Genomic DNA, 25,762 nt, shown 5'->3' with positions numbered 1-25,762 from the left:
AATGATGGCCGGTGTATGCTGACTCCTATTTAAGGCTGATGCCACATGCGGCGTAGGGCTGATTTTTTCGGCAAGCGGAAAAACGCTTGCCGAAAATTCAGCCCTACGCCTGCTACTTGTGCCTGCACCCGAATGAATGGGATACGCTCGGGTGCTGGCACATGTAGCCGATATACGCATGAAAATGCGAGACTTTGCATTCTCTCACGTTTTCGTGCGTATATCGGCTACATGTGCCTGCACCCGAGCGTATCCCATTCATTCGGGTGCAGGCACAACTAGCAGGCGTATGGCTGAATTTTCGGCAAGCGTTTTTCCGCTTGCCGAAAAAATCAACCCTATGCCGCATGTGGCATCAGCCTAACATGATTTTGAATGTGATTGTTCAATTCTGAACACAGCTACTTCCCCAGTTAGAAGAGGGTGTGCACACTTATGCAACCACATTATTTTAGTTTTTTTGGTTTTCTTCCCTCCACCTAAAAGATTTCAGTTTGTTTTTCAATTCAGTGGTACAGTTTATAGGTCACATTAAAGGTGGAAAAAGTTCTGAAATGATTTATCTTTGTCTCATTTTTTAACAGCACAGGAACCTGACATTTTACCAGGGCTGTGTAGACTTTTTATATCCACTGTATATTATCTATTTTACTCGTATAACTGCCCACTTCTGATGATGTCCCTTCCGGCTTGCATAAACAGCATTTCCTGTTTAATGGTGATCAATGGGTTGCGGATAAGGCAGTTGTGGGTCAGTTAGTGGGTCAATTCGAGTAAAAATGCGGTTTGCCAGTCTGGGGTTTCAAAAATGGGCTCCATGAGGGACTCTATTTTAAAGTTCTTTGTTTAAAATAAGAGTTAATGAGTATTCTGATATAGGTGGGCACGGCCCAACAGAAGTTTCCCTGCTACCTTTCCTGACCCTGCTTCCTAGTATACTGTGGCTCACATTTTCACTCAGAAGGTACACAACAAAATTAAATGAATTAATATCATCCTTTTTATCATCCTTTTATTAATAGCTTTTTTTAATAAATGTCTCCTTAGATATCTGTCTGTCCCATTCCTTTGAATATTTCCAGTGAATTCCTAATAAATAACAGAGGGATATTGTTGGACCGATTTTTTAAATAAATGTCTCCCAATCTTTATTATCATGATTTATTATCATTTCACCTCTCATTTGTCTTTTATAAGGTATATTTCATATAACCTGATTTTTTTGTCCATTTGGTGAGGTCCCTTGTAATAAGCAATACTGCAGTGGCTCTTTACTTCCTATGAAGTATTTCTTGGGGTAAAAGGTTGCCACGTGCATGTATGGCCAATTGTACTGCATTTGCCTGTCTGGTCCACTGGTTGACAGTTCAGATATTGTACTGGATTGGCCACTGTATGGCCACGTCTATGGCTACTAAAAAAGAAAATTTAAAAACAAACAAATCTAATTACTGTCAGCATGGATATATGCTAGTTGACCTGAACCAAAAGTATTAATTCACTTATTAGAGGCTCTGCATGGTGGATGGTAAATGTCAACAGTAAAAGGAGGGTTTTCCTTTAGTGGTAGTGACACGAGACAATTCTACTCAGGCAGCAGCAGCCCCAGAAATTGCCTTGGGAAATCCCCTGCCAAGCGGGTATACCTAAAAGTAATTCCTATTTTTTCTACCAGTTCCTAATTTCTCTTGTATTCAGTACCCTTCCCATTCCCTCAACTCACTTTTTCTGCTGTCCCACACTTCTTCTGTTCTGGTACAAACACCTCCATTCTGTGCAGCCTCTCATTGCTGGCACCGAACAGAGGGCTTCTCAACCTTTTAAGAGTCCCAGTATGCTTAGTAACATCAATCACATGCCAGCCAAACATGCTTCCTGTGTGTTGGGCAGTTCCGTTGGATTAAAAGCATCTGTGCTTTGGAATAACTTTAAACTTGCCCTGTACAAAGTAGCAAATGCTTTAAATAAAAGGACAGTGCAGCCCTATAGAGAACCACTTACTGTGCATTCACAGGTCCGGCTGGCTGGCTTAACTGCACTTCTGTAAATGTTTCCTCCTGCTGCACCCAAGGCTGTTGTCTGGCTACCCGTTGTCTAGACTCGGCTATATAAGCTGCTTCATGGTCATGTGAATGCAGTTGACTATACCTTCTTCTCACAGTCCTTTGTGTTGCATGTAAGGTCTGGTAAGTACAATGCACCCAGCAGCCTGTAAGTTCACAAACTAGTCTGTCAAAGAAAGGAGATTTTCTGCTCATCTGCTTTGGTGAGCATCCAGTGTTGTGTTACAGCATAAATATTAAGCTTTTATTGAAACATTAAATAGCTTTGTAAAACATCAATATTATACTTTCTTCTCCACATATCAAGAAGAATCTACAGATTTTAACACACTTCCAGTATGGGAATTGTCCCTGCAGTGGGAGAAAGTACTCTGATTCCCTGCTGCTGTATGGTAGGCAATAGGCAGCAGTAAGGATGCCTTTCTGTGCTACACCTTACCTCATCCTCTCGATTATCCTTTACAGAGTGCAGGTATGCTACAGATATAAGTGTTTTTTTATTGAGCACTAAGGGGGTGGGTTATATCCCTTCATTTGTTAGCATTTGCATCTGGGTTATTAGTAAATTAGGCCCTATAATTGTTAGTCATTTTTATAATCAACATATGTTTAGGAAGTTAATTTATTTCTGCTTCCTTATTGGTATTTTTTTGTCACTCTGTCAAAGTGCTTGTGTGTTCATCTTGCACAGTTGCTTTTTTAGGGACATGATGCTGTGTGTAACAGCTGGAAAGGAAGTTGTTCTAGAAATATTCTGTTATGTAATAACACAAACAACGAAAGCAGAGTTATAACCAGCTTAACACCATCTAAAACTCATAGATATTTTACTGGCTATAAGAACATTCATCCCACTTACTTAAATTTCCGAGTAGGCACATGATTAAATTATCAAGATGTTTGAGTAGTTAAGAATAATGAACCATTTACCATTGCCAAAAAGAGGGATGCCCCTAGAAGTTTGTTTTCCTGACCAATGCTTGTTTATGAAGTGCCAGAGATTCATTTAGCGAGAGGCAATACAAACTGCTTTCTAAATAAATACAATAGATGAACAAATTTTGCCCCAACACCTCTTCGTTGTGTGTCCAGTGATGTTCAGTGTAAAACTGCTTAAGAAGTAAGTTACTATATTTGTTTTTTTTTTTTAATTTTTCTGTAAAATTTTATTTTGTAGCATTTTTATATTTTAGAATGTGGCTTAAAGAATTACACCTGAACAATGTAGGACTCTATAAAAAAAATATATGTAAAGCACATCTAAATAAACCATTTTTATTAAAATATACTCTTTTAGTAGCATGTGCCATTGGGTAATTCTTAATATAAAATTGCCATTTTAAGTAACCAGGGCCCTTTGGGATTCACGGAGCCCACAAACAAACCAAGGGCACATTTACATCTTAGGTCACATCAGCCAGTTAATTGACAGAGTTGTTTCTTACCCCCACTCTTGGGGTCAGACTGGGGTACCCGGGGAGCACCAGGGTTGCTGCCTGGGGGCCCCAAACCTCAGTCGTGAACTCCTATGCAGCTCCTACACAATGTCAAACCCCCACCGCGTACTGCACTTCCTCCTCGTAGCCATGCTGAAGGGGAGATGCGCCGGCAGTTACCAGCGGAGAAAGGCCGGGGGCTGTGGGGGTCATGAGGGCCAGGGCCCACTGTTTTGTTTTTTTTCCCGGTGCCCTGCCAGCCCAGTCTGACCCTGCCCACAACTTCTTCCTGTTACATTTAGAGCTGCTTAATTTCTGGGTCTCTGAGGGAGCACACAGACCCTCTCAAAACGGTGGCTCAAGGGAAAAGACGTAAAAGGGCAATATTTACTGATATTTATATTCCAGTTTGGTAAGATATTTTAATAGGCCATTTAATATGATATATACTATTAGGTGAGTAGCTATTCGTTCTAAAGGTGTAATTTACCTTTTATAAGGGTTTGTAAACATTTAAATTAACTTTTAGTATGATGATATTATTCTGAGACGTATCTGGTTTTTAGGGTGTTCTTTACCTTAGCAACTAGGCTGATATGAGTAGGAGGGGGCCTAAATAAAAAGTAACAATAATAAAATTTTAAGCGCAAAAGACAATAGTTTATTAGCTGCGGGGTTCAGTGACCCCCATTTTAAATTTAGATAGATGTAGAAGAAGAAGGCTAATAATTCAGAAACTATAAAAAAATAAATAATGAAGACCAATCACAAAGTTGCTAGTAATAGGAAATTCTATAATATATTAAAGGTGAGTCACCTCTTTAAGAAAAAAGTAGTAGGTATTAATACAGTGGATTACAGTTAAATGTTAACATACACGCAAAGTTCAAAAAGGCTGCAATTGGCACACTTTACCTCTTGTGTTTCCAAACTCACATTTTTCTGCATCGCTTCAACCTTCCTCCCCAAACCCGTCTAGTAACTTGCATATCATTAAAACACAGGCTGTAATGGTACTGTGTGGACTCTAATGGTAACTGTCCGGTAACTGTCTTTACTACCTGACCTTTTGTTACAGATTCATAGATGATCGAATTTTCCTGAAAATAGGATGATCTTAGTTTTCACATGAATTCCTCATTTCATTAAATATTAATCAATATAATATTCTTCTGACCTCTATAGTGTGGGTGACGTTATTTTATTTTTTTTAACCAACATCTCCCAACTTATAGTTTTATATTATGACAGCCATTACCCACTTGATAAAGCAATACCAGTGGATGAATTTAGTAAGCTTAAAATGTTTCTGAGTTGGAAACTTTTAAAATACATGCATAGGAATTATCTAAAAGCTGACAGGCTTGGGCTATAATAAAACATTGATTAGAAAAGCATATTATAGGACCGTACATAGCCAACAAAATAATCTATGTTTTAATAATAATGATTTCTCTGCTGGAGAGCAGAGAACCTATAGCAATCAGTGGCCAGCTGTCAGTTGTTCCATGGAAACACTGGCATATTTTAACTCCAAATCCCATTCTGCTGAGACACAAAGACATGTTTTAGCAGGGCACCCAAGACAGTAATTTCTCCAATACCAGTATTTCCAAGTCCCTGCAATGTAGCAATTGTGACTTGCAGACACATGAACCGAACACACATGGAATAGATTTGGTAAAAGCCATAGGATTCATACTTCCACAAAACTGAGGTGATTATATATTATTTAACATGTACATGTAATACACTGTAAGAAGTTTCCATGTGATACCACAAGGGTAAAAGAGCAAACCTCAGTCATTAGGCATTTGCATGAATGTCCTGGTGGGGCTTGTGCTGGTTTAAAAATATCTGGATTCTCCAGAACATTCTTACATTTTAGGGAGGTGAAATCAATACCTCTGTTCTGAAAAAAAGAAAGTGGATATTTTTGCTTAACTCTTTCATACCACATGAGTTAAATGAATAAGCATATTTATAAAATGCTCTTAATATTCTCCTTACACACACTTTGACACTGTTATTTTTACTTCTATTAGGCAACATATATGGTTAGATCCAGAAAGTACTCAATTCAGAGGCCTTAGCAACTAATGATGTAAGTCTTGCTGATTGGCTAGTACTGAACTTTTTTGTGGGCAGTGGTTTTATCCTCTACATCACTGATGTACGTACATACATACATACATACATACATCTCTTATGAGTGTCTCCCTTAAGTTAGTGTTCTCCCCCCCCCCCCCCCCCCAAAAAAAAAGAAAAAAGATCTGGCTTAGAAAAAATTGCATTGGATGAGGGGGAAAAAAATAAATATAAGTGCCTCTAAAAACCCCTCCTGTGCTAAAATTACTGTTTTTTTTATACACACCAATAGGACTGTGTGCTCTAGCAAACATTGCACAGTCCTATTGTCTTCAACACACAAAATACAGCTATGTGTGCAACCTGAGGGCAGAGCGGGGATAGAGAGAAGCCAGGCAGCGGGGGCAATTAGCCAGGCAATGCGCCTGGCTAAAACTGCCTAGTCAGGACACTGTAAGTGTATATTCTGAAGTGCGCCAGCTGCCTCTTTCTTTGATACTTTTGATACTTCTTTGATTACTTCCCTTTAATACAAGAGCAAAATACACATCTTGTGGAGTTTTAGTTGGTGTGTCCTCTGTGTGGGGCTTTGCTCAGTAATAGTAATCACTTGAGGAACAGGAGGGCTCCTTATCTTTAGTATTGGTGATACAACTGTTAGTGCTGGGCGGTATGACCAAAAATTTATATCACGGTATTTTTCAAAATTATATCGGTATCACGGTATTTGACGGTATTTTTTTTTTCCCCATGCATGATTAGGTGACCACCCCAAACACCCGCACGCAGCCCACCTGCACGCACCCCCCACCCCACCCCACCCCAAACACCCCCCCATCCGCACACACACCCCCCACCCCACCCCAAACACCCCCCCATCCGCACACAACCCCCCCACCCCACCCCAAACACCCCCCATCCGCACACCACCCCCCCACCCCCCCATCCGCACGCACCCCCCCACCCCAAACACCCCCCCATCCGCACGCACCCCCCCCACCCCAAACACCCCCCCATCCGCACGCACCCCCCCACCCCACCCCAAACACCCCCCCATCCGCACGCACCCCCCCATCCGCACACACCCCCCCCCACCCCACCCCAAACACCCCCCCATCCGCACACACCCCCCCACCCCACCCCAAACACCCCCCCATCCGCACACACCCCCCCCTACCCCACCCCAAACACCCCCCCATCCCCTTCACATAAATAACACCCCCCCATCCCCTCCACATAAATAACACCCCCCATCCCCTCCACATAAAATATAAATTACTTGCCAGGCACCCCCCCGACAGCTCACATTGGTATCCGACTCTGAATGCGTCCTAGCGATGGCGCTTTTGTAGAGTGTGCGCGCTGACGTCACGTGCGCACCCGGAAGTATTCACGCACACCGGTATGGGGGTATGTAGAAAATTCATATCGGTTTCAAAAAAAAAAACGGTGATCGGTTTTTGCCGGTATACCGCCCAGCACTAACAACTGTAGACAGGCCTAGTAATTGTCTTTATTCCCTGTCCATATATTAGATATCTATAGCAGTATTAGGGAGCTCAACCCTCTGTTAACTTACCCAAACGGGTATCAGGTGCAAATACTGGAAGAACCTCACCTTGCATGGGGGTCAATATCCAACGGGTCCGGAGGGTCCCGAAACGTTGCTCTTTGCTTGCAACGTTTCGGGACCCTCCGGACCCTTTCTCGAGCTTGAGAAAGGGTCCGGAGGGTCCCGAAACGTTGCTCTTTGCTTGTTTATATGTACTTGGGCAAATAAAATACAATTTTTTCACGGCTTGCATCTTCAGTGTTCTACTGGATTTTTTTGCTGTTGCATATATTAGATATCTGACAGAATACCCAGCCTCCCCAATACTGCAAATGTATCATTTGGATGAATTCATAGATTCAGCACTCAAGTACTGGCAATTTAGCTTGCAGTAGGGATACCAGCTGGTTCTATCAGATTATATGTAATTGTTGTTTTTTTTTTTTTTTAATTCACGAGACAGGTTTGCTGACCCTGTAGTGTATCTTTAGATTCCCTCCCATGAAGCAAGATTAGTTGCCCGCGACTAATCTCCCCGAAATGCCATTCCACTGGCAAAAATGTAAAGTTACCTCTCAAGGCAACTTCTCTGCGTATGCCATTTTCGGGGAGATTTGTTGTGGACGGCTTATCTCCCCGTCTGCCACAGCCCTAAAAGCATAGATATTTGTTTGAAACAACATTAAAAAGTGGGATGAGTTCCTTTTTTCCCACCATGGCCTGTGATGATGTAGGGAAAAGTGCAAACTAATCAGCTATTTCTGCTTTAGCAATTTTGGTGTGCAAATTTTGGAAAAGTGCAAACTTAATGAGAGAATGAAGCTGGCCATACACGTTAAGATTTTTAAATGATCTTTTCATTAACACAGGACCAAGCTGACTGTCTCTTTATAGGTCTATAAGGTTGCAGTGCAGTTTTGGGCTCTAGTCCTTAAGAAGGATATTAATGAGCTGGAGAGAATGCAGAGATGTGCACCTAAACTGGGAAAGGGGATGGGAGATTTAAACTATGAGGTTAGACTGTCAAGTTTGGGTTGTTTGCTCTGGAAAAAAGGCGCTTGCGAAGGGACATGATTACTCTGTATAAGTACATTAGGAGGCATTATAGGCAGATAGGGGATGGTTTTTTTTTCCCATAAAAACAACCAGCGCACCAGAGGCCACCCCTTTAAATTAGAGAAACTGGACTTTCATTTGAAGCAGCGTAGGTGGTTTTTACAGTGAGGTTGTGGAATGCCGAGTGAAGTCGTAATGGCAGATTCTGTTAAGTATTTATGTTGGTATATATAGTTTATGTGAGTGCATAGATAGGTCGGGATGGGTCTATGTGTGCGTGCTGGGGTTTACTTGGAAAGGGTTGAACTTAAACCCTATATAACTATTACGCACCCAGGAAAAAATATTCGCACAGAGGAATAATTGTTTACATTGCACAGCATTTTTCCATTAATGTAATTTTTTTACATACTGATGGATAAGTCTTAAAGGCACACTAACTTTTATTTATTGCCCTGCCCTTGCATTTGTTTAATAAAAACTAATGTACAATCCAGGGCTTTCACTTTCTTTTTTCAAGGTCCCTCTAATTGTTCATAAAAAGAAAACTTTTTTTTTTCCATAATTTTCTGTATTGCTTCCCTCACAAACTATATTGGTTATGAACCCTTACAATTTTATTGTAGAATGTTTTACACTCTTCGTTGTGTGCCAGATACTATGGAAATATTTATCTAAAAAACAATATGTGAAACTCACCATTGCTGGTGATCATGGGAGGAAAAAAAATACCTTTGGAGCAATGTACATAGGTCGCAAGTTGAAGAACTTACATTTTAGAAACGACCATGTGCTTAGCAGGAACAGGCTACTGTAGGCCTGATGTGTATCCTGATTCAGATTTCAAATCAACATTAGGTCCTGGGAGCACTCTACTTTTTAGAAAAATGTTTCCATTTGATGATTCTGATTCATCAATACTTGTTACTTATAATGATAATAGAGTTTGACAAATATGTTTTAAATGTTTTATAGCAAACTTAACAGGACACACAGAAAAAGTTGGCCTTGAAAACTTTGAACTATTGAAAGTCCTTGGAACCGGAGGTAAGAGCCCAAAACATCCAACAGATATTATTTAAAAACATTTTTTGTGGAGTAATTTGCAGAGTACCTTTTTCCTATACATGTATTTTTTACCTGCACCCGGTCAGTTGTCTACTACTCTTTTATAAACAGCAGCTACTAGCTTCTATTTGTGGTTTAACTATTCTGTCACTAAGGCTGTATGTTGCAGACTTTTATTTTTTGATTTTTTATTTTTTTATAGTTTTGCACGTATCAGCTTGTTTATTCCTTTGAAAAGGGAAACCACAACACTTAAAATGAATACGTAAAATCTATTTCACTAGGGGGATGCCAAAATATTAGGCATCCCCAGTAAAATAGATCACTAAGTTTTTTTCCTTGTAGGGTTGCGTTGCACAATACTCTGGGTGTTCTTCCTGTTTCAAATTTAAGCAGACAGTTTTAGAAATCAAACCTGCATGATTTATAATAACTAGTAATCAAGTCAGCAGACCCTTTAATAAGGGTCTATTATTATTAAAAATAATGTGTAGCAGCTGATATACCCAAACAAACCAAAATTAAATGAACTTCCCATAACTTCCAATTGTTCACTACTAGAGTTTATCATTAGAGTCCAGCCTCCATATGAAAAGGCACAGAGCTTGCATAGATGCAGTAACCCAAAGCAAACGATAAGATGTTTTATTTGAAACACCTGACCTGTAATTGCTATCTCCTGATTGGTTTTACACTAGACCTGTAAACTTTGCACAGGTTATTATATAACTCCAAATGTGTTTATTGCTACCACTTTGATGGGAATTTTTTTTTTCTATTTTACAGAATAACAAATTTCACACTCAAATGTTGGCCTCTGATATATTTTATTTAAAAACACTATACAAAACCTGCAGTACCGTGTTAGCCAGTTTCAAAAATAATAAAAAAAAAAATAGATAGAAATTATACCTATATTGGCTAACAATGAAAATACATTGCAAGCCTTAGAGCTCCAAAAGCTTGCAATGTATTTTTAGGTATCATTTCTACAATATACTTGTATTTGTGGGTTTTTTTTATTATTTGAAAACACTGAAATTAAAAATTAGTTTTAATGTGACTATGCTAATATTTTGTAAAGCAACCTGTGTAGCAATAAAAGCTTCAAATCTATCTGGGTATTAATGTATATGGATTTTATAATTATGTAAACAAACTACTGTATTACAAAACTGTGCCAGACCAAAAAAAAAAAAAAACATTTTTGAGTTTCTGTTGCAATAAAATTATCAAGAACAAAATTTAAACAAAGAATGTATTAGGTCAAATATCAAGGGTCTAAATATTTTTGGAGGATACTGTATCATTGCATTATAATGAGTAATTGCTGTATGTGTATACAGTAATACAGCAATTTAACAGAACAGGACATGCAGTTTCTTTAAACAGTTAGTCAGAACCCATTAGCTGAAAACAAGATAACAAACCTGATCATAGCAGTTTATTGCAATAGTTTTGTAATATCTGAAATATTGTAATTCCTGCTGTCCCCCACCACTTGAACCACTGGTTCAGCCTTTGGTTTGCAGTGATATCATTCAGAAATTGTGCACCTTCTGTACTGGAGCAAAGGTTTAAAGGGAACCTGTCACCCAGACATAAAAAAAATATTTTTAAATTGAACATGAAACCCAAATTCCTTTTTTTCATTAACACATCCATTCCCATTATTATTATTTAAAAATCATACATGTCCTACCCTGCCTATACCTTAGGCATAAATGAGGGGCAGACCATTTCACTTTCCATTCAGCACCTTGTATAGGAGTCACTTCACTTCTCACTAATTGTGTAGCCGGTGCATGGGCATCTGGTCCTCCATTCTATCACAAAAACAAGATTTGGGCATGATACAAATATTTATGTCCACAAAATGGCACCATCCTGCATGTTATGATTGTGTAATTCCAAGATTGAAGCAAACAAGTTTTTTATTTATATAGTTTAAGTGAAATTTATTTTGCTTGACAAACACAATAGTAATAAATTTGGAATTATTTCTTAGGGCGACAGGTCCCATTTAAGTAGGAAAAAAAGTAACATTTCAGGTATCTGGGCAGTGGGTGATATAGATTGCCTATTACTTTTTTTTAAATACCATGGGACTAAAGTTGTGTGTTTTTTCCCTCTGTTAATGCATACAGCATATGGCAAAGTATTTCTGGTGCGAAAAATCAGCGGCCATGACTCTGGGAAGCTTTATGCAATGAAAGTATTAAAAAAGGCAACTATCATCCAAAAAGCAAAGACGGCAGAACACACAAGAACAGAACGACAAGTGTTGGAACATATAAGGCAATCGCCTTTCCTTGTTACACTTCATTATGCTTTTCAGACAGACACAAAACTTCATCTCATTTTGGGTAAGACTCAGCTTGAAAAGCATAATTTAATATATGTGAATGTGTGTATTTATAAATGTTATATAAACAGTATACTGCAGTATGTGTGCACTTCAGATGCCTGCTTGTCAAGAGTAGACTGCATTTTAGGTTTTGGGATGATCTAATGGTTATGTAAATAAAATTAGGTATTTTACCTGCCCATTATTAGTAATCTATGATCATGGAGCTGATATCACCCTCATTTGTAGCCTTTTATAAATGCCCAATTATTGCCAGTCTCGGCACTCTTCAGGTTTTCTGAATGTGTACTGCTGTGTAGGCAGGCAAGAATCGAGACAAGTGATTGTGTATGGGCTTTCAGGTGATACTCATAGGGGCCAGTAGGGGATGAGTTCAGGCCCAAAATTGAACCATTATGTTATGCTCTAAATGTATATAAGAAGAAGCCAGTTTCTGCTACTTTGCGAGTAGAATGAGGATTAGGAATGGGTGTGGCAGAAGGCCTTCCACTAAGAACATTTTGTTCTTAAGCAAGTTTGGGAAGAAGTGAAAGAATGAGCTTCCCTCCCATTACAGCACATGTGTTTCCACAGAACTCTAGCACTGTCTTTTGCAAGCTGCTTTCTGCAGTTTTTTCCTAGAATTCTAATATATTAGTGCATGCTTATGTATATAAGGACATTCCATTTACAGGACAGTTGTCAGGGTAAGTGATTCCAGAATGTAACTGTATTGGCCTTGACTGCAATATAGTAACATTCTGTAATCACTGCAATGACTGCAGTTATTTAAATGGACACGTTTAAATGGACACATCTGGCTAGATAATCTTGTACTGCTTTTTCCTTTATAGTATCATTTTTTTTATTTTTACATAGGTTAAAACAGGGGTCCCCAACCTTTTTTTACTGGCAAGCCACTATTAAACGTAAAAAGATTTGGGGAGCAACACAAGCAATAAAAAATTTCCCTGGGGTGCCAAATAAAGGCTGTAATTGGCTATCTGGTAGCCCCTGTGTGGACTGGCAGTCTACATGACGGTCTGTTTGGCAGTACACCTGGTTTTGTTGCAACTAAAACTAGTCTACAAGCCAGTAATTCAAAAATAATCATGTGCATTAAGATCACTGGGAGCAACATCCAAGGAGTTGGTGAGCAACATGTTGCTTATGATGACTGAGGGGGGGGGATGACTGAGTTATAAATACTAGCTGTCTGTTATTAAGTTTATGAAGTAATTTTGGGAAGTTAGCTTAATGTGGCCATACACAGGCAGATTTCATCTGCCAATTCAGCTCCTTTAAGGTGGCCATACACGGGCCGACTATAGCTGCCGATATCGGTCCCTTGGACCGATTCGGCAGCTAATCGGCCCGTGTATGGGGAGAGCAGAGCGGCCTGGCCGACCGATATCTGGCCTGAAATTGGCCAGATCTCGATCGGCCAGGTTAGAAAATCTGGTCGGATCGGGGACCGCATCGGCTCGTTGATGCGGTCCCCGATCCGACTGCTCCATTGCCGCCCACATAATCCGATCGTTTGGCCCCAGGGCCAAATGATCGTATTATTATTTTTTTTACCTAAATGCTCCCCGATATCGCCCACCCGTAGGTGGGGATATCGGGGGAAGATCCGCTCGCTTGGCGACATCGCCAAGCGAGCGGATCTGCTCGTGTATGGCCACCTTTAGTCCAGATCAGCAGCTTATCTGCCCATGTATGGGGCACTCCAATGGGCCTACCTGATTGATTTAGCGATGAAAGCATTGTTGATGTGGTCTTTGTTTTGACAGCCTCTATTCATGTTGTTGTTAGGGATGCACCGAATCCAGATTTTCAGATTCAGCCAAACCCCCGAACCAATCTTAAAACACCGAACCAAATCCTAATTAGCATATGATAATTAGGATTTGAAAGGGTTAAATGTCAGTGCGCAGCAAAAAAATTTCTACATTCGTGTTTATGTGACAAAAAGTCATGTGATTTTTAAGATTCGGTTTGGCCAGGACCATGGATTTGGCCGAATCCAAATTCTGCCGAAAAAGGCCGAATAGCGAACCGAATCCTGGATTCGGTGCATCCCTAGTTGTTGTGATGTGATTGATTGGCCTTTTTATATATAATTGTTTTTATACATGAGCAGTGTTCTAAGAGTAAGGTACGGTAGTTCTCTTGTTAACATTGTTATGGATAAAGATCAAAGTAGTTATACAATGGCAAAATGTAAAAGAAAGGAGCTAGGTTCCTCTTCTCAGATGGGAAGTGACCCAGATAGCAGTGAAGCTGACAGTGACTGTGTTATCACAATGCCTGTTTATTTTTCTGTTGAAAGAAGGTGTTGGCTCTAGGCATAGTCAGAATATATATTTAGCTTTATCTTTTGGAAAATTGTCACCTTAGACTGAATTGACTGGAGAGTGGAGATTGTATTACATAGAATAGATACTTAAGGGAGATTGCCTGTAACATACGTTTTACCAATTATTCTCGCTTTATTTATCAGCTGCTAAACAGAAAATATTTGGTTACTCTGTTCATACGTAGTCTTCAAATGTCATTAATGTATATTAATTTGAACAAAAACATTTTATTTAAATTTATTTGTGCACAAAGGAACTGTGTGATTCATCTCATGGACCCTGCTTGTGCTAGAAGTGCGTGCATATGATCTTTACCCACCAACATTTTTAGTGTAAAAAAAAGATATTATTAATAAGATACCATTGTATATTCTACATACAGGTATATGCATCTTGCAACTAATCTTTTTTTACAGCGCATTTAAAAAAAGGCATTTTGAACACTAGTTACAGAAAGAATGTTCCCTGCATATTTTGCATTGATTCAGCTGGGTAGCAGCTCCCTACTCATAGGAAAAGCTCAATATTAGTATCATATTTACAATAAAGCATACTTGTTTGCTCTGAATTTTATTCAGTTTATTTTCATTTAATTTATGAGGTCATACAATTAAAAAAAAACCAAAAAACAAATAAAAGACTTAAGTTAAGGCATAACTCAGACAGTGAACAAGTAAAGACTGGTGTGCCCCTTACTTTAAGAATAATTTGTTATGCATACTGTCATTTTAGGGCATGTGATGGCGCATGCTCAGTGTGTCCGCTGACTAAACATTATACACACAGTATAAAGCTTTTGGTAAAGATGGCCATATACATACTAATCCTGTAACTACATGACCTATACCCATTTACTATGCATATGGTCTGTTCTTTGATCAAGACGATTTAAACATTTCATCTGCCAATGGATGAATTCATATATTGATAGGTTTCAGTGTTAAAAGTACACTCAACCAAATCTGCTTCCAACTGGCTTGTTTTAATTACATGTTAACTGAAAATGTCCCACATTCCCTGATAGTAAATTGACATTCTGTAACCTGATGCGCAGGTTTAGTTTATGTCTACCTCACTAGGATTGTAAAAGGCTGCACAAAAGAAATGTGTTTCGGCAAGAGATATTTTTCATTGCAATAATTGTTACTGGGGAAGGGTAGGGGGTTGGGGGATTTTATCACTTCCAGAGAATTCTTTAAATATTTTGGCTAAATGCTTTTGGAGGAAATATGCAGGAACTGCTCTGTAAAGGTTTAGTGTTTACATATATTTAGATAAATATGGACTTTGGCTTAGAGACCTATCTCTTTAACTTTTACAGTCTCCACGCCATTTTGTTTGCTAAATAGGAAGCCTTTTGGCACATCGAAACCGTGGTGTTTAATAAAAAGTTAGAGAGCCCTGTGATATAGCAAAGGAAATAGAAAAAGTAAAGGAGAAGGTGGAACTAATGTAACTAACTACCAAATTCTGGATTGTAATAAAATTAACTACTAATAATAAAAGAATTGCAAGTACCCCTGTTGGTCAGGCCTGTTCCCAAAAACAAAAATGTCAGCAAGTGACCTAATTCATTCTGGAACAGTTCTGACTTACCTAACATTATTCTGGTGCAGTCATCTGTTATGCACTTTATTTTAAAGACTGGATGGAAGCACTTAAAGGCCAACTTGCCTTGCTTTGTTGTGGCCATACTTCTATAAGATCTGGTTGTTTAGTAACTAAGTTGTGTGAGTCCATTATTTCTCGTCAATCAGGCAGGACTGAAAATTTTGATCAGGCCCCTTTGAAGGCACCCAAACATTCTAACATTAATTTTTAATAGTCAGATAGATAGTAATGAATTTTGCCTGCATATCTGACGATTCGGCTCTTGACAGTAGTAGAATGATCTTTCCTACAACCAGTGGTCGTGTCCATGGCTTAATTGTGTGTGGGAATATTTTTGAGCACTGTTAAGCTGTTACAGTTTACATTTTACTTCCTTTTCAGTAAAAACATCAAGCCAAAAAACATGGGTAGATAAAGGGGTTATTCACCTTTGAGTTAACTTTTATTATGATGCAGAGAATGATATTCTGAGACAATTTGTAGTCTTCATTTTTTATAAGTTGTGGTTTTGAATATCTAGCTTTTTGTGCAGCAGCTGTCTGGTTTGGAATTTCAGCAGTTATCTGGTTGCTAAGGTCCAATTTAACCTAGCAACCAGGCAGTTGTTTGAAAGAGAGTGGATTACAAATAGGAGAGGGTCTAAATAAAAAGATAAGTATATATAAAAACTGACTATCATTTTAGCCTCACAGAGAAATAGATTTTTGGCTGCTAGGGTCAGTCTCCCCCATTTGAAAGCTGGAAAGAGTCAGAAGAGGAAGCCAAATAATTAAAAAAAAAAAAAAACTATAGGAAATAAAACGTGAAAACCAATGGAAAAGTTGCTAGGAATAGGTCATTCTATAACATACTAAAAGTTAACCTGAAGGTGAACAACATCTTTAAGTCCTACTGGCTTGAGGTAATAACGTTGATATTTTAATCCTTACCAGTAGTTCATGAGACATATCTGTAGCTTATGTCACGGCGTGGAGAAAACACACCATTTATGAGGATTTATGTGTTGTAGTGTAACTCTGGCAAACATTTCTGGTGCACTCAGTTATTTAAACTCATTAATGCAGCTGCTCTGAACTACAGGTTACAGCATTATTAAAGGAGTGGGTCACCTTTAAGTTAACTTTTAGTATGTTAAAGAATGTCCTATTCCTAGCAAATTTCGCAAATGGTCATCATCGTTTTTATTTTATTTTTAATGTTTTTGCATTATTTACCCTCCTCTTCTACCTCATTCCAATTTTCATATGGGGATCTCCGACCCCAGCAGCCAAAAAACTGTTGCCCTGTAAGGCTACAGTTTTATTGTTACTTTTTAGTTAATCTTAAGGTGAACTACCTCTTTAAATAGTCATGATTTGTGGCAGTGAGACCTCCACTGAGAAAGACAGAAGCAAGAGTTTCCCATTGAAGGGGTGCCTGTCACCTCCACATCTTTCCCTTTGTTTTGCATTTATTTTTACTAAAGTAGAAACCAGAAGGATGGGAGTATTTTGACTGCAGTCTTTTCCAGTTAGTTTAACTGATAGCCAAAACTGTCTGCCATAGGCTATAATTTGCAATATCTGGGACTTATATGGTAATGTAAGTGAAAATAAATGAAAACAAATTAACCATATTCAGCTTAGTTTTTCTTTAAATTATTATTGTAATATATAATCATTTTTGTGGATCAGGGTTTGGAAGTATTACATGTGTCTTAATTATTGCCTTACAGATTATATTAATGGTGGAGAGCTCTTCACTCATTTATCCCAGAGAGAGAAGTTCACTGAAAATGAGGTGCTGGTATATATTGGTGAAATTGTTCTGGCACTTGAACATTTACATAAGGTAATATTTTTTGCACATTTATGTACACTGCTGATTGGTTGTCATGGGTTACTGCTTTCATTGCAAAATGAGTGCTTTTTATTACATAACCCTATTAGAGCTGTGACATGTGATGCTCCAGTACTTAAAGAAAAAGTAACCCTTTTTTCTATCTATTTTTTTACTATTACTCTAAACAACCCTTCAGAATAACATACCTTTGTCCCTGCATTTAGCTTGATCTGGTTTCTGATTTAAAAGTTGAAATCTCCAGATCCTTTCTTGTACTTACTGGTACAGTGTGAAGCTCTGCCCCCTCTTCCTGTTCGGATCTCTTCCACTACAGGGTAGTTGAAGAGGAATGCTTTCTGTGCATGCCTGACAGAGAAGAAGCTTTTGGAAATGCACAGTGAGTCAGGCAGTTATGTACAGGCACAGAAAAATAGCTGCTGCTGTTGCACATTGGCTTCTGCTTCTCTGTGCATTCCCAGAAAGCTGCTTCTCTGTCAGGCATGCATAGAAGGCTCTACTCTTTGAGTAGTCGAAGAGCTGAGGAGAGCTGAAAAGGGTTGGGGCTTCAAACTGTACCAGGAAGAAGTGTAAAGGATCTGAAGATTTCATCTTATAAATTAGAAACCAGATCAGAATGAATGGAGGGACTAAGGTATTTTATTCTGGGGATTGTTTAGAGCAGTGCTTCCAACTGGCGGCCCGCCCCCCTTCCTGTCTGGCTGCTGAGACTGCTTACCTCTTTGTAAGCTTTAAATGGTATCAGTACTGAGATTAACTGGCCCCCTGCATGGTTCTCACCTCAGATTCAGGCGGTAAACCCCTGTATTGTTTAACCATGTAATCCCCTGTACTGTTAATTCCTTTTAATCCCTGAATTGTTCACACCCAAGGCTCAGACTGTAAGCACCCACATTGTTCTCCTGTTCACACTTTAGGCAGACTGTAGGAGCAGTGCCAGCATTGTGTCACTGCATGCTGCTTGTGTGTGCCATATTCTGCCTGCCCTATGCTGCCTGTGGGAGGTGAACCTGGCAGGGGTTTGTTTTGGAAGTTTGTAAGCATTTGGAGATAGTCATTATATGGTTTGTAAGGTGTGTAATTATATGCTGGGGGTTGCTGTACTATCCACAGGGCAGGAGGGGGCATATGGATTTACGGGTGTGTCTTAATATGACATAATATAATTATTTCACATATGAATTAAAATTGATATTGCTACAGTGAGCACCAACCATTTGGGTTTTCGCTATGCTACCGCCATTAGTGTGGGCATGGTCTTAAAAGCTCTTGTGATAACATGGATGTGGTTTGAAGTAGGTACAGCTTAAAAAAGGGAAGTGGTCAAAACTGGCTTCCATTATCGGCCCTCTGCCATGTAGGCCAGAAAAATTCTGGCCCTTGGTACCACAGAAGTTGGACAGCACTGGTTCAGAGTAATTTTAAAGATTAAATAAAGGTTTTCTTCTTTAACATTTATGTCAATGGGAAGACATCTGTGGCAGACAGCAAGGTTTTTATTTGTTCTGCAATTAAGGGGGATTAAAATGCACCATTAACCAAAGTAATATCAAAGTAGAACTAAACCCCTACATAAAAAAGCCCCCCTCAACTGCCCTCCATCGGCTCACCTCTCCCTCCACACACAATCTATTACATAGAAAGGTGCCCCTATTTGAAAACCTGAGAAACCTGAGATAAAAAAACACTGCAGCTGAATTCTGAGGCATCATCTTCTGTCCATTCTGATATTCTTTGGGTCTCTTCGCTTACACAGAGCCTTCAGGAGCATGCACAGTTGGGGCTCGTCAGGAATCCACCTCAACTGTGCATACTCCGACAGGCTACATGCCACTGAAGAGACCTGAATGGTCGGAAGATGCCACCTGGAGCTTCCCTGCACTGCTCTGCATTTTTAGCTCAAGGTTTTAAATAGGGACACTTTTCTATGTAATAGACTGTGCGGGAAGAGAGAGGTGAGCGGGGCTTTTTTTAGTTCTTCTTTTTAACTACTTTTACAACTATATAGGAATGCAAAATTGCAGAGAAGTTGTCATGACTTTTTAAGGCAAATCTAGGTTCACCCATAGTTAATATAAAATATATGGAAATATGAAATATATTAATATTTAGTCTGGTGTAGAATCTTGTGAAGGCTTCAAAGTTTGACCAAATCCTGTAATTAGGCAATAGCCCATATACATTTAATCACCCATTTAAGGTTTTGTTGTGGTTAATTGGCATGGTGGCTCAGGGCTTAGAGCTACTGCAAGGAGTCTTGGGTACCCCTAAATAGAAAATTTCCATTTTAAGAATTAAAATCATAGGATTCACAATGCACAAAAACAAGTCAAAGCACATATACATGCTAGGCCATATCAGCCAGTTATTGGACAGAATTCTGCCTTTTGCTTCCACACTTCTTCCTGTTACAGTTAAAGCTGCATTATTTCTGGTCATGTAATCTCTGAGGGAGCACACAGCCCATCACTAAATGGTGGATCAAGGGAAAGGATTTAAAAGGGCAATTTTTACTGATAAATACAGGATATTTGAGTTTGGCAGGATTCTTTAATAGGTCACTTAACATAATATCAATTAACCTTTGGTTAAGTATTCATTCTGGGGGTATAGTTCTCCTTTAAGTCACCGTGTGCAGTTATAACATCTTTATGCAGTACAATGATCCCAATTAAAATTACAAAATTGATCAAGACTCTGTATACATTGTGTGAAAATGAAAACATTAGTTTCTGAACTTCTAAAACAACTTAAGAAACTAAACACATTCTAAAAGACTGTAAATAGTACAGTTTGTATTTGTGTCATTTAAAGAAACATAGGGTAATCTAAGGGGCTCATTTATCAAAGTACGATCGCTTCCAAATACAAAAAAAACTTATTTTTTTAAGCTTTCGTACTGTGTGTATTTTTTGCGACTATTTCCGTTAATTTGCGCAACTCTTTCGTACTTTGCAACAAAAAGCACAACAATTTGTGCGACAAAATCGTATTTGTCGCGCCGAGTACGAAAGTTTCTGATTCATTCAAGCTTCGGTATCGTGACTTTCCTTGGGCCAGGTTGGAGCTGCAGAGTGCCATTGAGTCCTATGGGAGGCTTCCAAAACATGCACAGAAGGATCAAAGTCAGAAAGGTTTTCCCGCCGTACAATCGGATACGAAAATGTTGTGACTTTTGGATCAACAATACGATATTATTGTGACTAATACGATTTTTTCATAAGCAATTTCGTGATATGTGTGATCCTCAGAAATTATCGTATCTAATCCGAATTTTACCCATTTCGGGATTCAAACTCGTACTCTGATGAATCAGCCCCTAAGAGTTTGAGTTAAAGGACATGTAAAGCCTACATTTGCCTACAGTGTATATCAGTTGGGCACGTCTCCCCCACCCAAATGGCACCATTTGTACTGCATATATCCCCTCCACTTGCCAGCACTATCACATTTTCATTAAGCAAATAGCAGAATTCACCCTGTAGCCATTTTTCCTCTGATACATAATCAGTTACTTTAAATCTGCAAGCAGCATACACACCCGACATTTTCAAAATGGAGTAAAGCTCAGTGTGACTCTGTCAGACCAATTGTAAGCTCTTCTGTTTTGTTTGGTTTCTCCCAGTCTCCATTTCACACCTAAGGTAGGGGCCCCATGGGGGGATCATTAACATATTAATGGGGATAAGCAGCCTATTGTTAGGGGACACGTTTCTGTCTAACCCTAGAACAATAGGTGCAAAAAAAAAAAGTTTTTACCTTACATTTGCATGATTATGCTAGTTTTATAGTTTTAGCTTAATCAATGAGGCAATAATAACATTTTATGTGAATATATTGTAAACATTTTTATTAAAAGGAAAAGTAAATCCTCCCAGGCAAATTTTTAGTTTCAGCAGCAGTGCCCCCTCTTTAATCACTTCACTGACTTTTGCCCCAACTTATCTGTGCCCCCATAGCATGTCCAGAACTACAGAGCTGCCTGACAGCATTGGCCCCACCTGTTCCCAGCAGCCATCTTGGTGATCAGCAAACAGCACATACACACTGGCACCCAAACTGGGATATTGGGGTACAGGGTTGGACTGGCCCAACAGGGCACCGGATAAAAACTCGATGGGTCCTAGTCCTGTTGGGCCCTTTGTCACCGGGCATGTTGGTGTGTGGGCCGGATTGCTGCTGACCAGTAATGAGTAGGGGCTAAAGAAGACTGTATTTAGACCCTTAAATCTCATTACAGAAGTGGAATTACACAGAAATATAGAAACCATATGAAAGCCCAGCTTGTCCTGAAAAAAATGATGTATAGTTTCCCTGGACAAACTAAAATTACCCCTCAGGAAATGCCCCCAAAGTGAAATGACAAATGGCATAGGAAATGCAAAATCCTGCTTGTAAAATCCTTCCCCCAACGCTCCTGTAGCTGTGGGACTGGGTTTGGGGGCACCAACACATTTACTAACAGCTAAAGGCAAGTTCATAAAACAAATGTCGGGAAAATGACAAAATATGAAAACTGTCTGTTTAAAAGACAAATTCACAAAAGTGGAGATAGAGGTTTGTGAATTAGGTGGAAAATCCGACAAATCTATCTCCACTTTTATTTTGTCTCAATATCACCACTTTTGTGAATTCCCCCCTGAGTGATAAAGGGGACACTGCAGCATTACTATTAACCTCTGGACAACCAGTGTGGCAGGTATTGAAAGATTTCAAAGAGGCTGTCCACTGATTAATTTTTTGTTTGTGGGGTTTACATGTCCTTTAATGGTATTTAATCATGTGTATGCCAAAGGAAGATACTTTATAAAGAAAGAGGAACCTTAGCTGCAAGTTTAAGTTTAGCAACTATGAGAAACACTTAACATCATATATTAAAAACCACAGAATGATGACCTAAAACCAGTGTTAAGATAGCATAACATGCAGTATTAGAACTATCTTTACAGGGCCTGAAATAAATTTGCCAGTACCCAGAACAAATACATAGAGGCAGATTAACCAAATGGGAGTTAAGAGCTTAATACATAAGAATTCACCCATGTTCTGTTAATTTCTGTGGGATTTTTGAAGTGCATTTATCAACTTATCAATTTATTAACTTTAACTTTCACCCATTGATAAACGCTTCTAAAACTCCCATAGGAACTAACAGAACATGGATGAGTTTTGATAAATCTGCCCCACAGTGTTGTATAGTGAACATAAGCCATTACTTTTGAGCAGGGGACAAAATTACATTTTTGTGCCAGTCTCAGGGAGTTTATTCACAGAAAGCAAATGCAAATTTCATTCCATGGTGTTAAACATGGTTGTTGATGTACTGTAGAGCCACCCATGTTTTGAGAGAATTGGGGTTGCCACAGTATTCCAAACTCTTATCAGGTGACCAGGTGACATTCTATAGTGCATACAGTCTTCTGCAAAATGTTTCCCAACACTATAGCACCCTTGGTGGTTTCATGATGCTATAAAACACTTTCTGTGGCTTTCCTAATAACAAGTACGCTCTGCTACCTTTGCAGCAAGATAAAAAATCAAACAGTCGATAAGGGTATTGTACCTTTGAATTAACTTTGTATATTGCAGACAATGAAATATTTTGCAGCTTGTCTTCATGGTATATTGTTTGTGTGTTTTTAATTACAGGTATAGGATCTGTTATCCAGAATGCTTGAGACCAAGGGTATTCCGGATAAGGGGTCTTTCCGTAATTTGGATCTCTATACCTTAAGTCTACTAAAAAATTAATAAAACATTAATTAAACCCAATAGGATTGTTTTGCATCCAGTTCTTAGTTGGGATCAATTACAAGGTTCTGTTTTAATACTACAGAGAAAACGGAAATCAGTTTTAAAATTCTGAATTATTTGATTGAAATGGAGTCTATTAGCTTTCTGGATAACAGGTTTCCGGATGAGGGATCCCATACCTGCACATAACTTTTTTGTCATGCAGCACTCCAGTTTGAAATTTCAGCAGGTGTAGGGTTGCTAGGGTCTATTTTACCTTAGCAACTAGATAATGGATTGGATAACAGACAGGAACATGAAGAGAAAGTGACTGAATAAAGTGACTGAAGCAATAAAATATAACAAAATTGTCTAACAGAGCAATATTTTTTTGGTTGCTGGTTACCCCTGTTGTAGAGCTGAAAAAAACAGAAGGCAAATATATAAAGAACTATAAAAATGAAGACCATTTAAAACAATGCTAAGAATAGGGCATAATATAACATACTAAAATGTCATGCCAGGCACCATATGGCCCAGACCTGGCAAAGGGTTAACCCCTATCACCATCTAGTCTCCTGCAGAGACCCTTAATTAAAGAGGCATTTAGAGGCTGCGGGAAGGGGGCAACTCCAACAGAGGGAGCAGACTATCTGTATCCAGCCATTTGGTGGGCGGGAAACCTGGGGCTATTGCTTTCTTTGATCTATGATCAAACAGGCCAACCGGGGACCCAGAGCAGCAGGGGAGGTGCAGCTATCAGAAAATATGGATTATAGAAATGGATCCATATCTCCACTGCTTTAGGGTCCACATCCTCCTAAATCACATAGGATTTATGAGGAGGCTCCAGGCTTCCCTATGATACCAAACAGGGGCAGCCCATACCCCTCTCTGAGCAGGGATGGGTTCTGGGGGACTGGGACATGAGTCACCCCCCCATGTTTGGTATCATTTTGATCGCCCCCATATGGGTTACGACAAGCCCCTATTGTCATAATAATATTGGGTACTGGCAAGTACCAATATTATATGACCAGAAACTGGCAGGAGAAGTATAGCTCTCTACAGGGGGAGGTCCTGTGACACACCCCTGGGCACTCCCTCCTCATGAATACAGTAATGAGGGAGGGTCCCAGCAGTAGGATAAAAAAGGGCACAGACCCAGGTGCCAGCTAACTCATATTTTGGGGCATCCATGTTCTTTTGGATTGTGAGTTCACTATTCCTAAACTATGGCCTCAAGAGGGCACAAGATCCCGGTAACGTTTCTCTGTGTTTTTATCCCCTTTTATTTTATTTACTGTTTGTACATGTCTCTTTTGTAATATCCTTTTAATGCACTGTTTACTTTTGTAATATTAAATATAAAATTTGATAAGTTCTGTCCTTCGGCTCTATATCAATTCCCATGTACCTTGTATGACTGCTCAGGCCTAAAGGGGTACTAATTGTTTGGCTGTGTAGATGCTAATTAGCTAGTGGACTGTCAGTAGGGCAGTGTGTATGTAAATTAACCGTAGTTGCTGGTGTGTGTGGAAGTAGTAGAACTATCCCACTGCTGCCACCAATTGTCAGGAAGACGCCACTCACAGACGCGCCTGACACCGGGACGGGGAACAAGGGGGTTACACTCAGTCAACTTTCACACAAGTTAGACTAACATCAAGCACCCCCAAACACACCACCGACCCAAATACAACTATTCGCTGCCACCATCTATCATTAACAGGCGATAGAAACCTACTGTAGTTACTCAAATATATCACACACAACTTTCCTACTGCAGGGAGGGATAGTTCTACTACTTCCACACACACACACACACACACACACCAGCAACTACGGTTAATTTACATACACACTGCCCTACTGACAGTCCACTAACTAATTAGCATCTACACAGCCAAACAATTAGTACCCCTTTAGGCCTGAGCATGTACAAGGTACATGGGAATTGATATAGAGCCGAAGGACAGAACTTATCAAATTTTATATTTAATATTACAAAAGTAAACAGTGCATTAAAAGGATATTACAAAAGAGACATGTACAAACAGTAAATAAAATAAAAGGGGATAAAAACACAGAGAAACATTACCGGGATCTTGTGCCCTCTTGAGGCCATAGTTTAGGAATAGTGAACTCACAATCCAAAAGAACATGGATGCCCCAAAATATGAGTTAGCTGGCACCTGGGTCTGTGCCCTTTTTTATCCTACTGCTGGGACCCTCCCTCATTACTGTATTCATGAGGAGGGAGTGCCCAGGGGTGTGTCACAGGACCTCCCCCTGTAGAGAGCTATACTTCTGCCAGTTTCTGGTCATATAATATTGGTACTTGCCAGTACCCAATATTATTATGACAATAGGGGCTTGTCGTAACCCATATGGGGGCGATCAAAATGATACCAAACATGGGGGGGTGACTCATGTCCCAGTCCCCCAGAACCCATCCCTGCTCAGAGAGGGGTATATGCTGTCCCTGTTTGGTATCATAGGGAAGCCTGGGGCCTCCTCATAAATCCTATGTGATTTAGGAGGATGTGGACCCTAAAGCAGCGGAGATATGGATCCTTTTCTATAATCCATATTTTCTGATAGCTGCA

General features: G+C 39.4%; 1 protein-coding gene across 1 annotated transcript in view; it reads left to right on the top strand.

Annotated features, from left to right (window-relative positions):
- rps6ka5 (ribosomal protein S6 kinase, 90kDa, polypeptide 5) overlaps positions 1-25,762 on the top strand; it is a 51,987-nt gene that overhangs the window by 10,568 nt on the left and 15,657 nt on the right. Inside the window, exons 2-4 of the mRNA XM_002933224.5 lie at positions 9,171-9,242; positions 11,411-11,629; positions 17,296-17,411. Coding sequence (XP_002933270.1) covers positions 9,171-9,242; positions 11,411-11,629; positions 17,296-17,411 — 407 coding nt within the window. The remainder of the gene's footprint in view (positions 1-9,170; positions 9,243-11,410; positions 11,630-17,295; positions 17,412-25,762) is intronic.

Source organism: Xenopus tropicalis, chromosome 8 (genome assembly GCF_000004195.4).
Source record: "Xenopus tropicalis strain Nigerian chromosome 8, UCB_Xtro_10.0, whole genome shotgun sequence".
NCBI classification, from domain to species: Eukaryota; Metazoa; Chordata; class Amphibia; order Anura; family Pipidae; genus Xenopus; species Xenopus tropicalis.
Note: the sequence above shows the minus strand (reverse complement) of the source record. Positions and strands in the feature narration are given on the sequence as shown.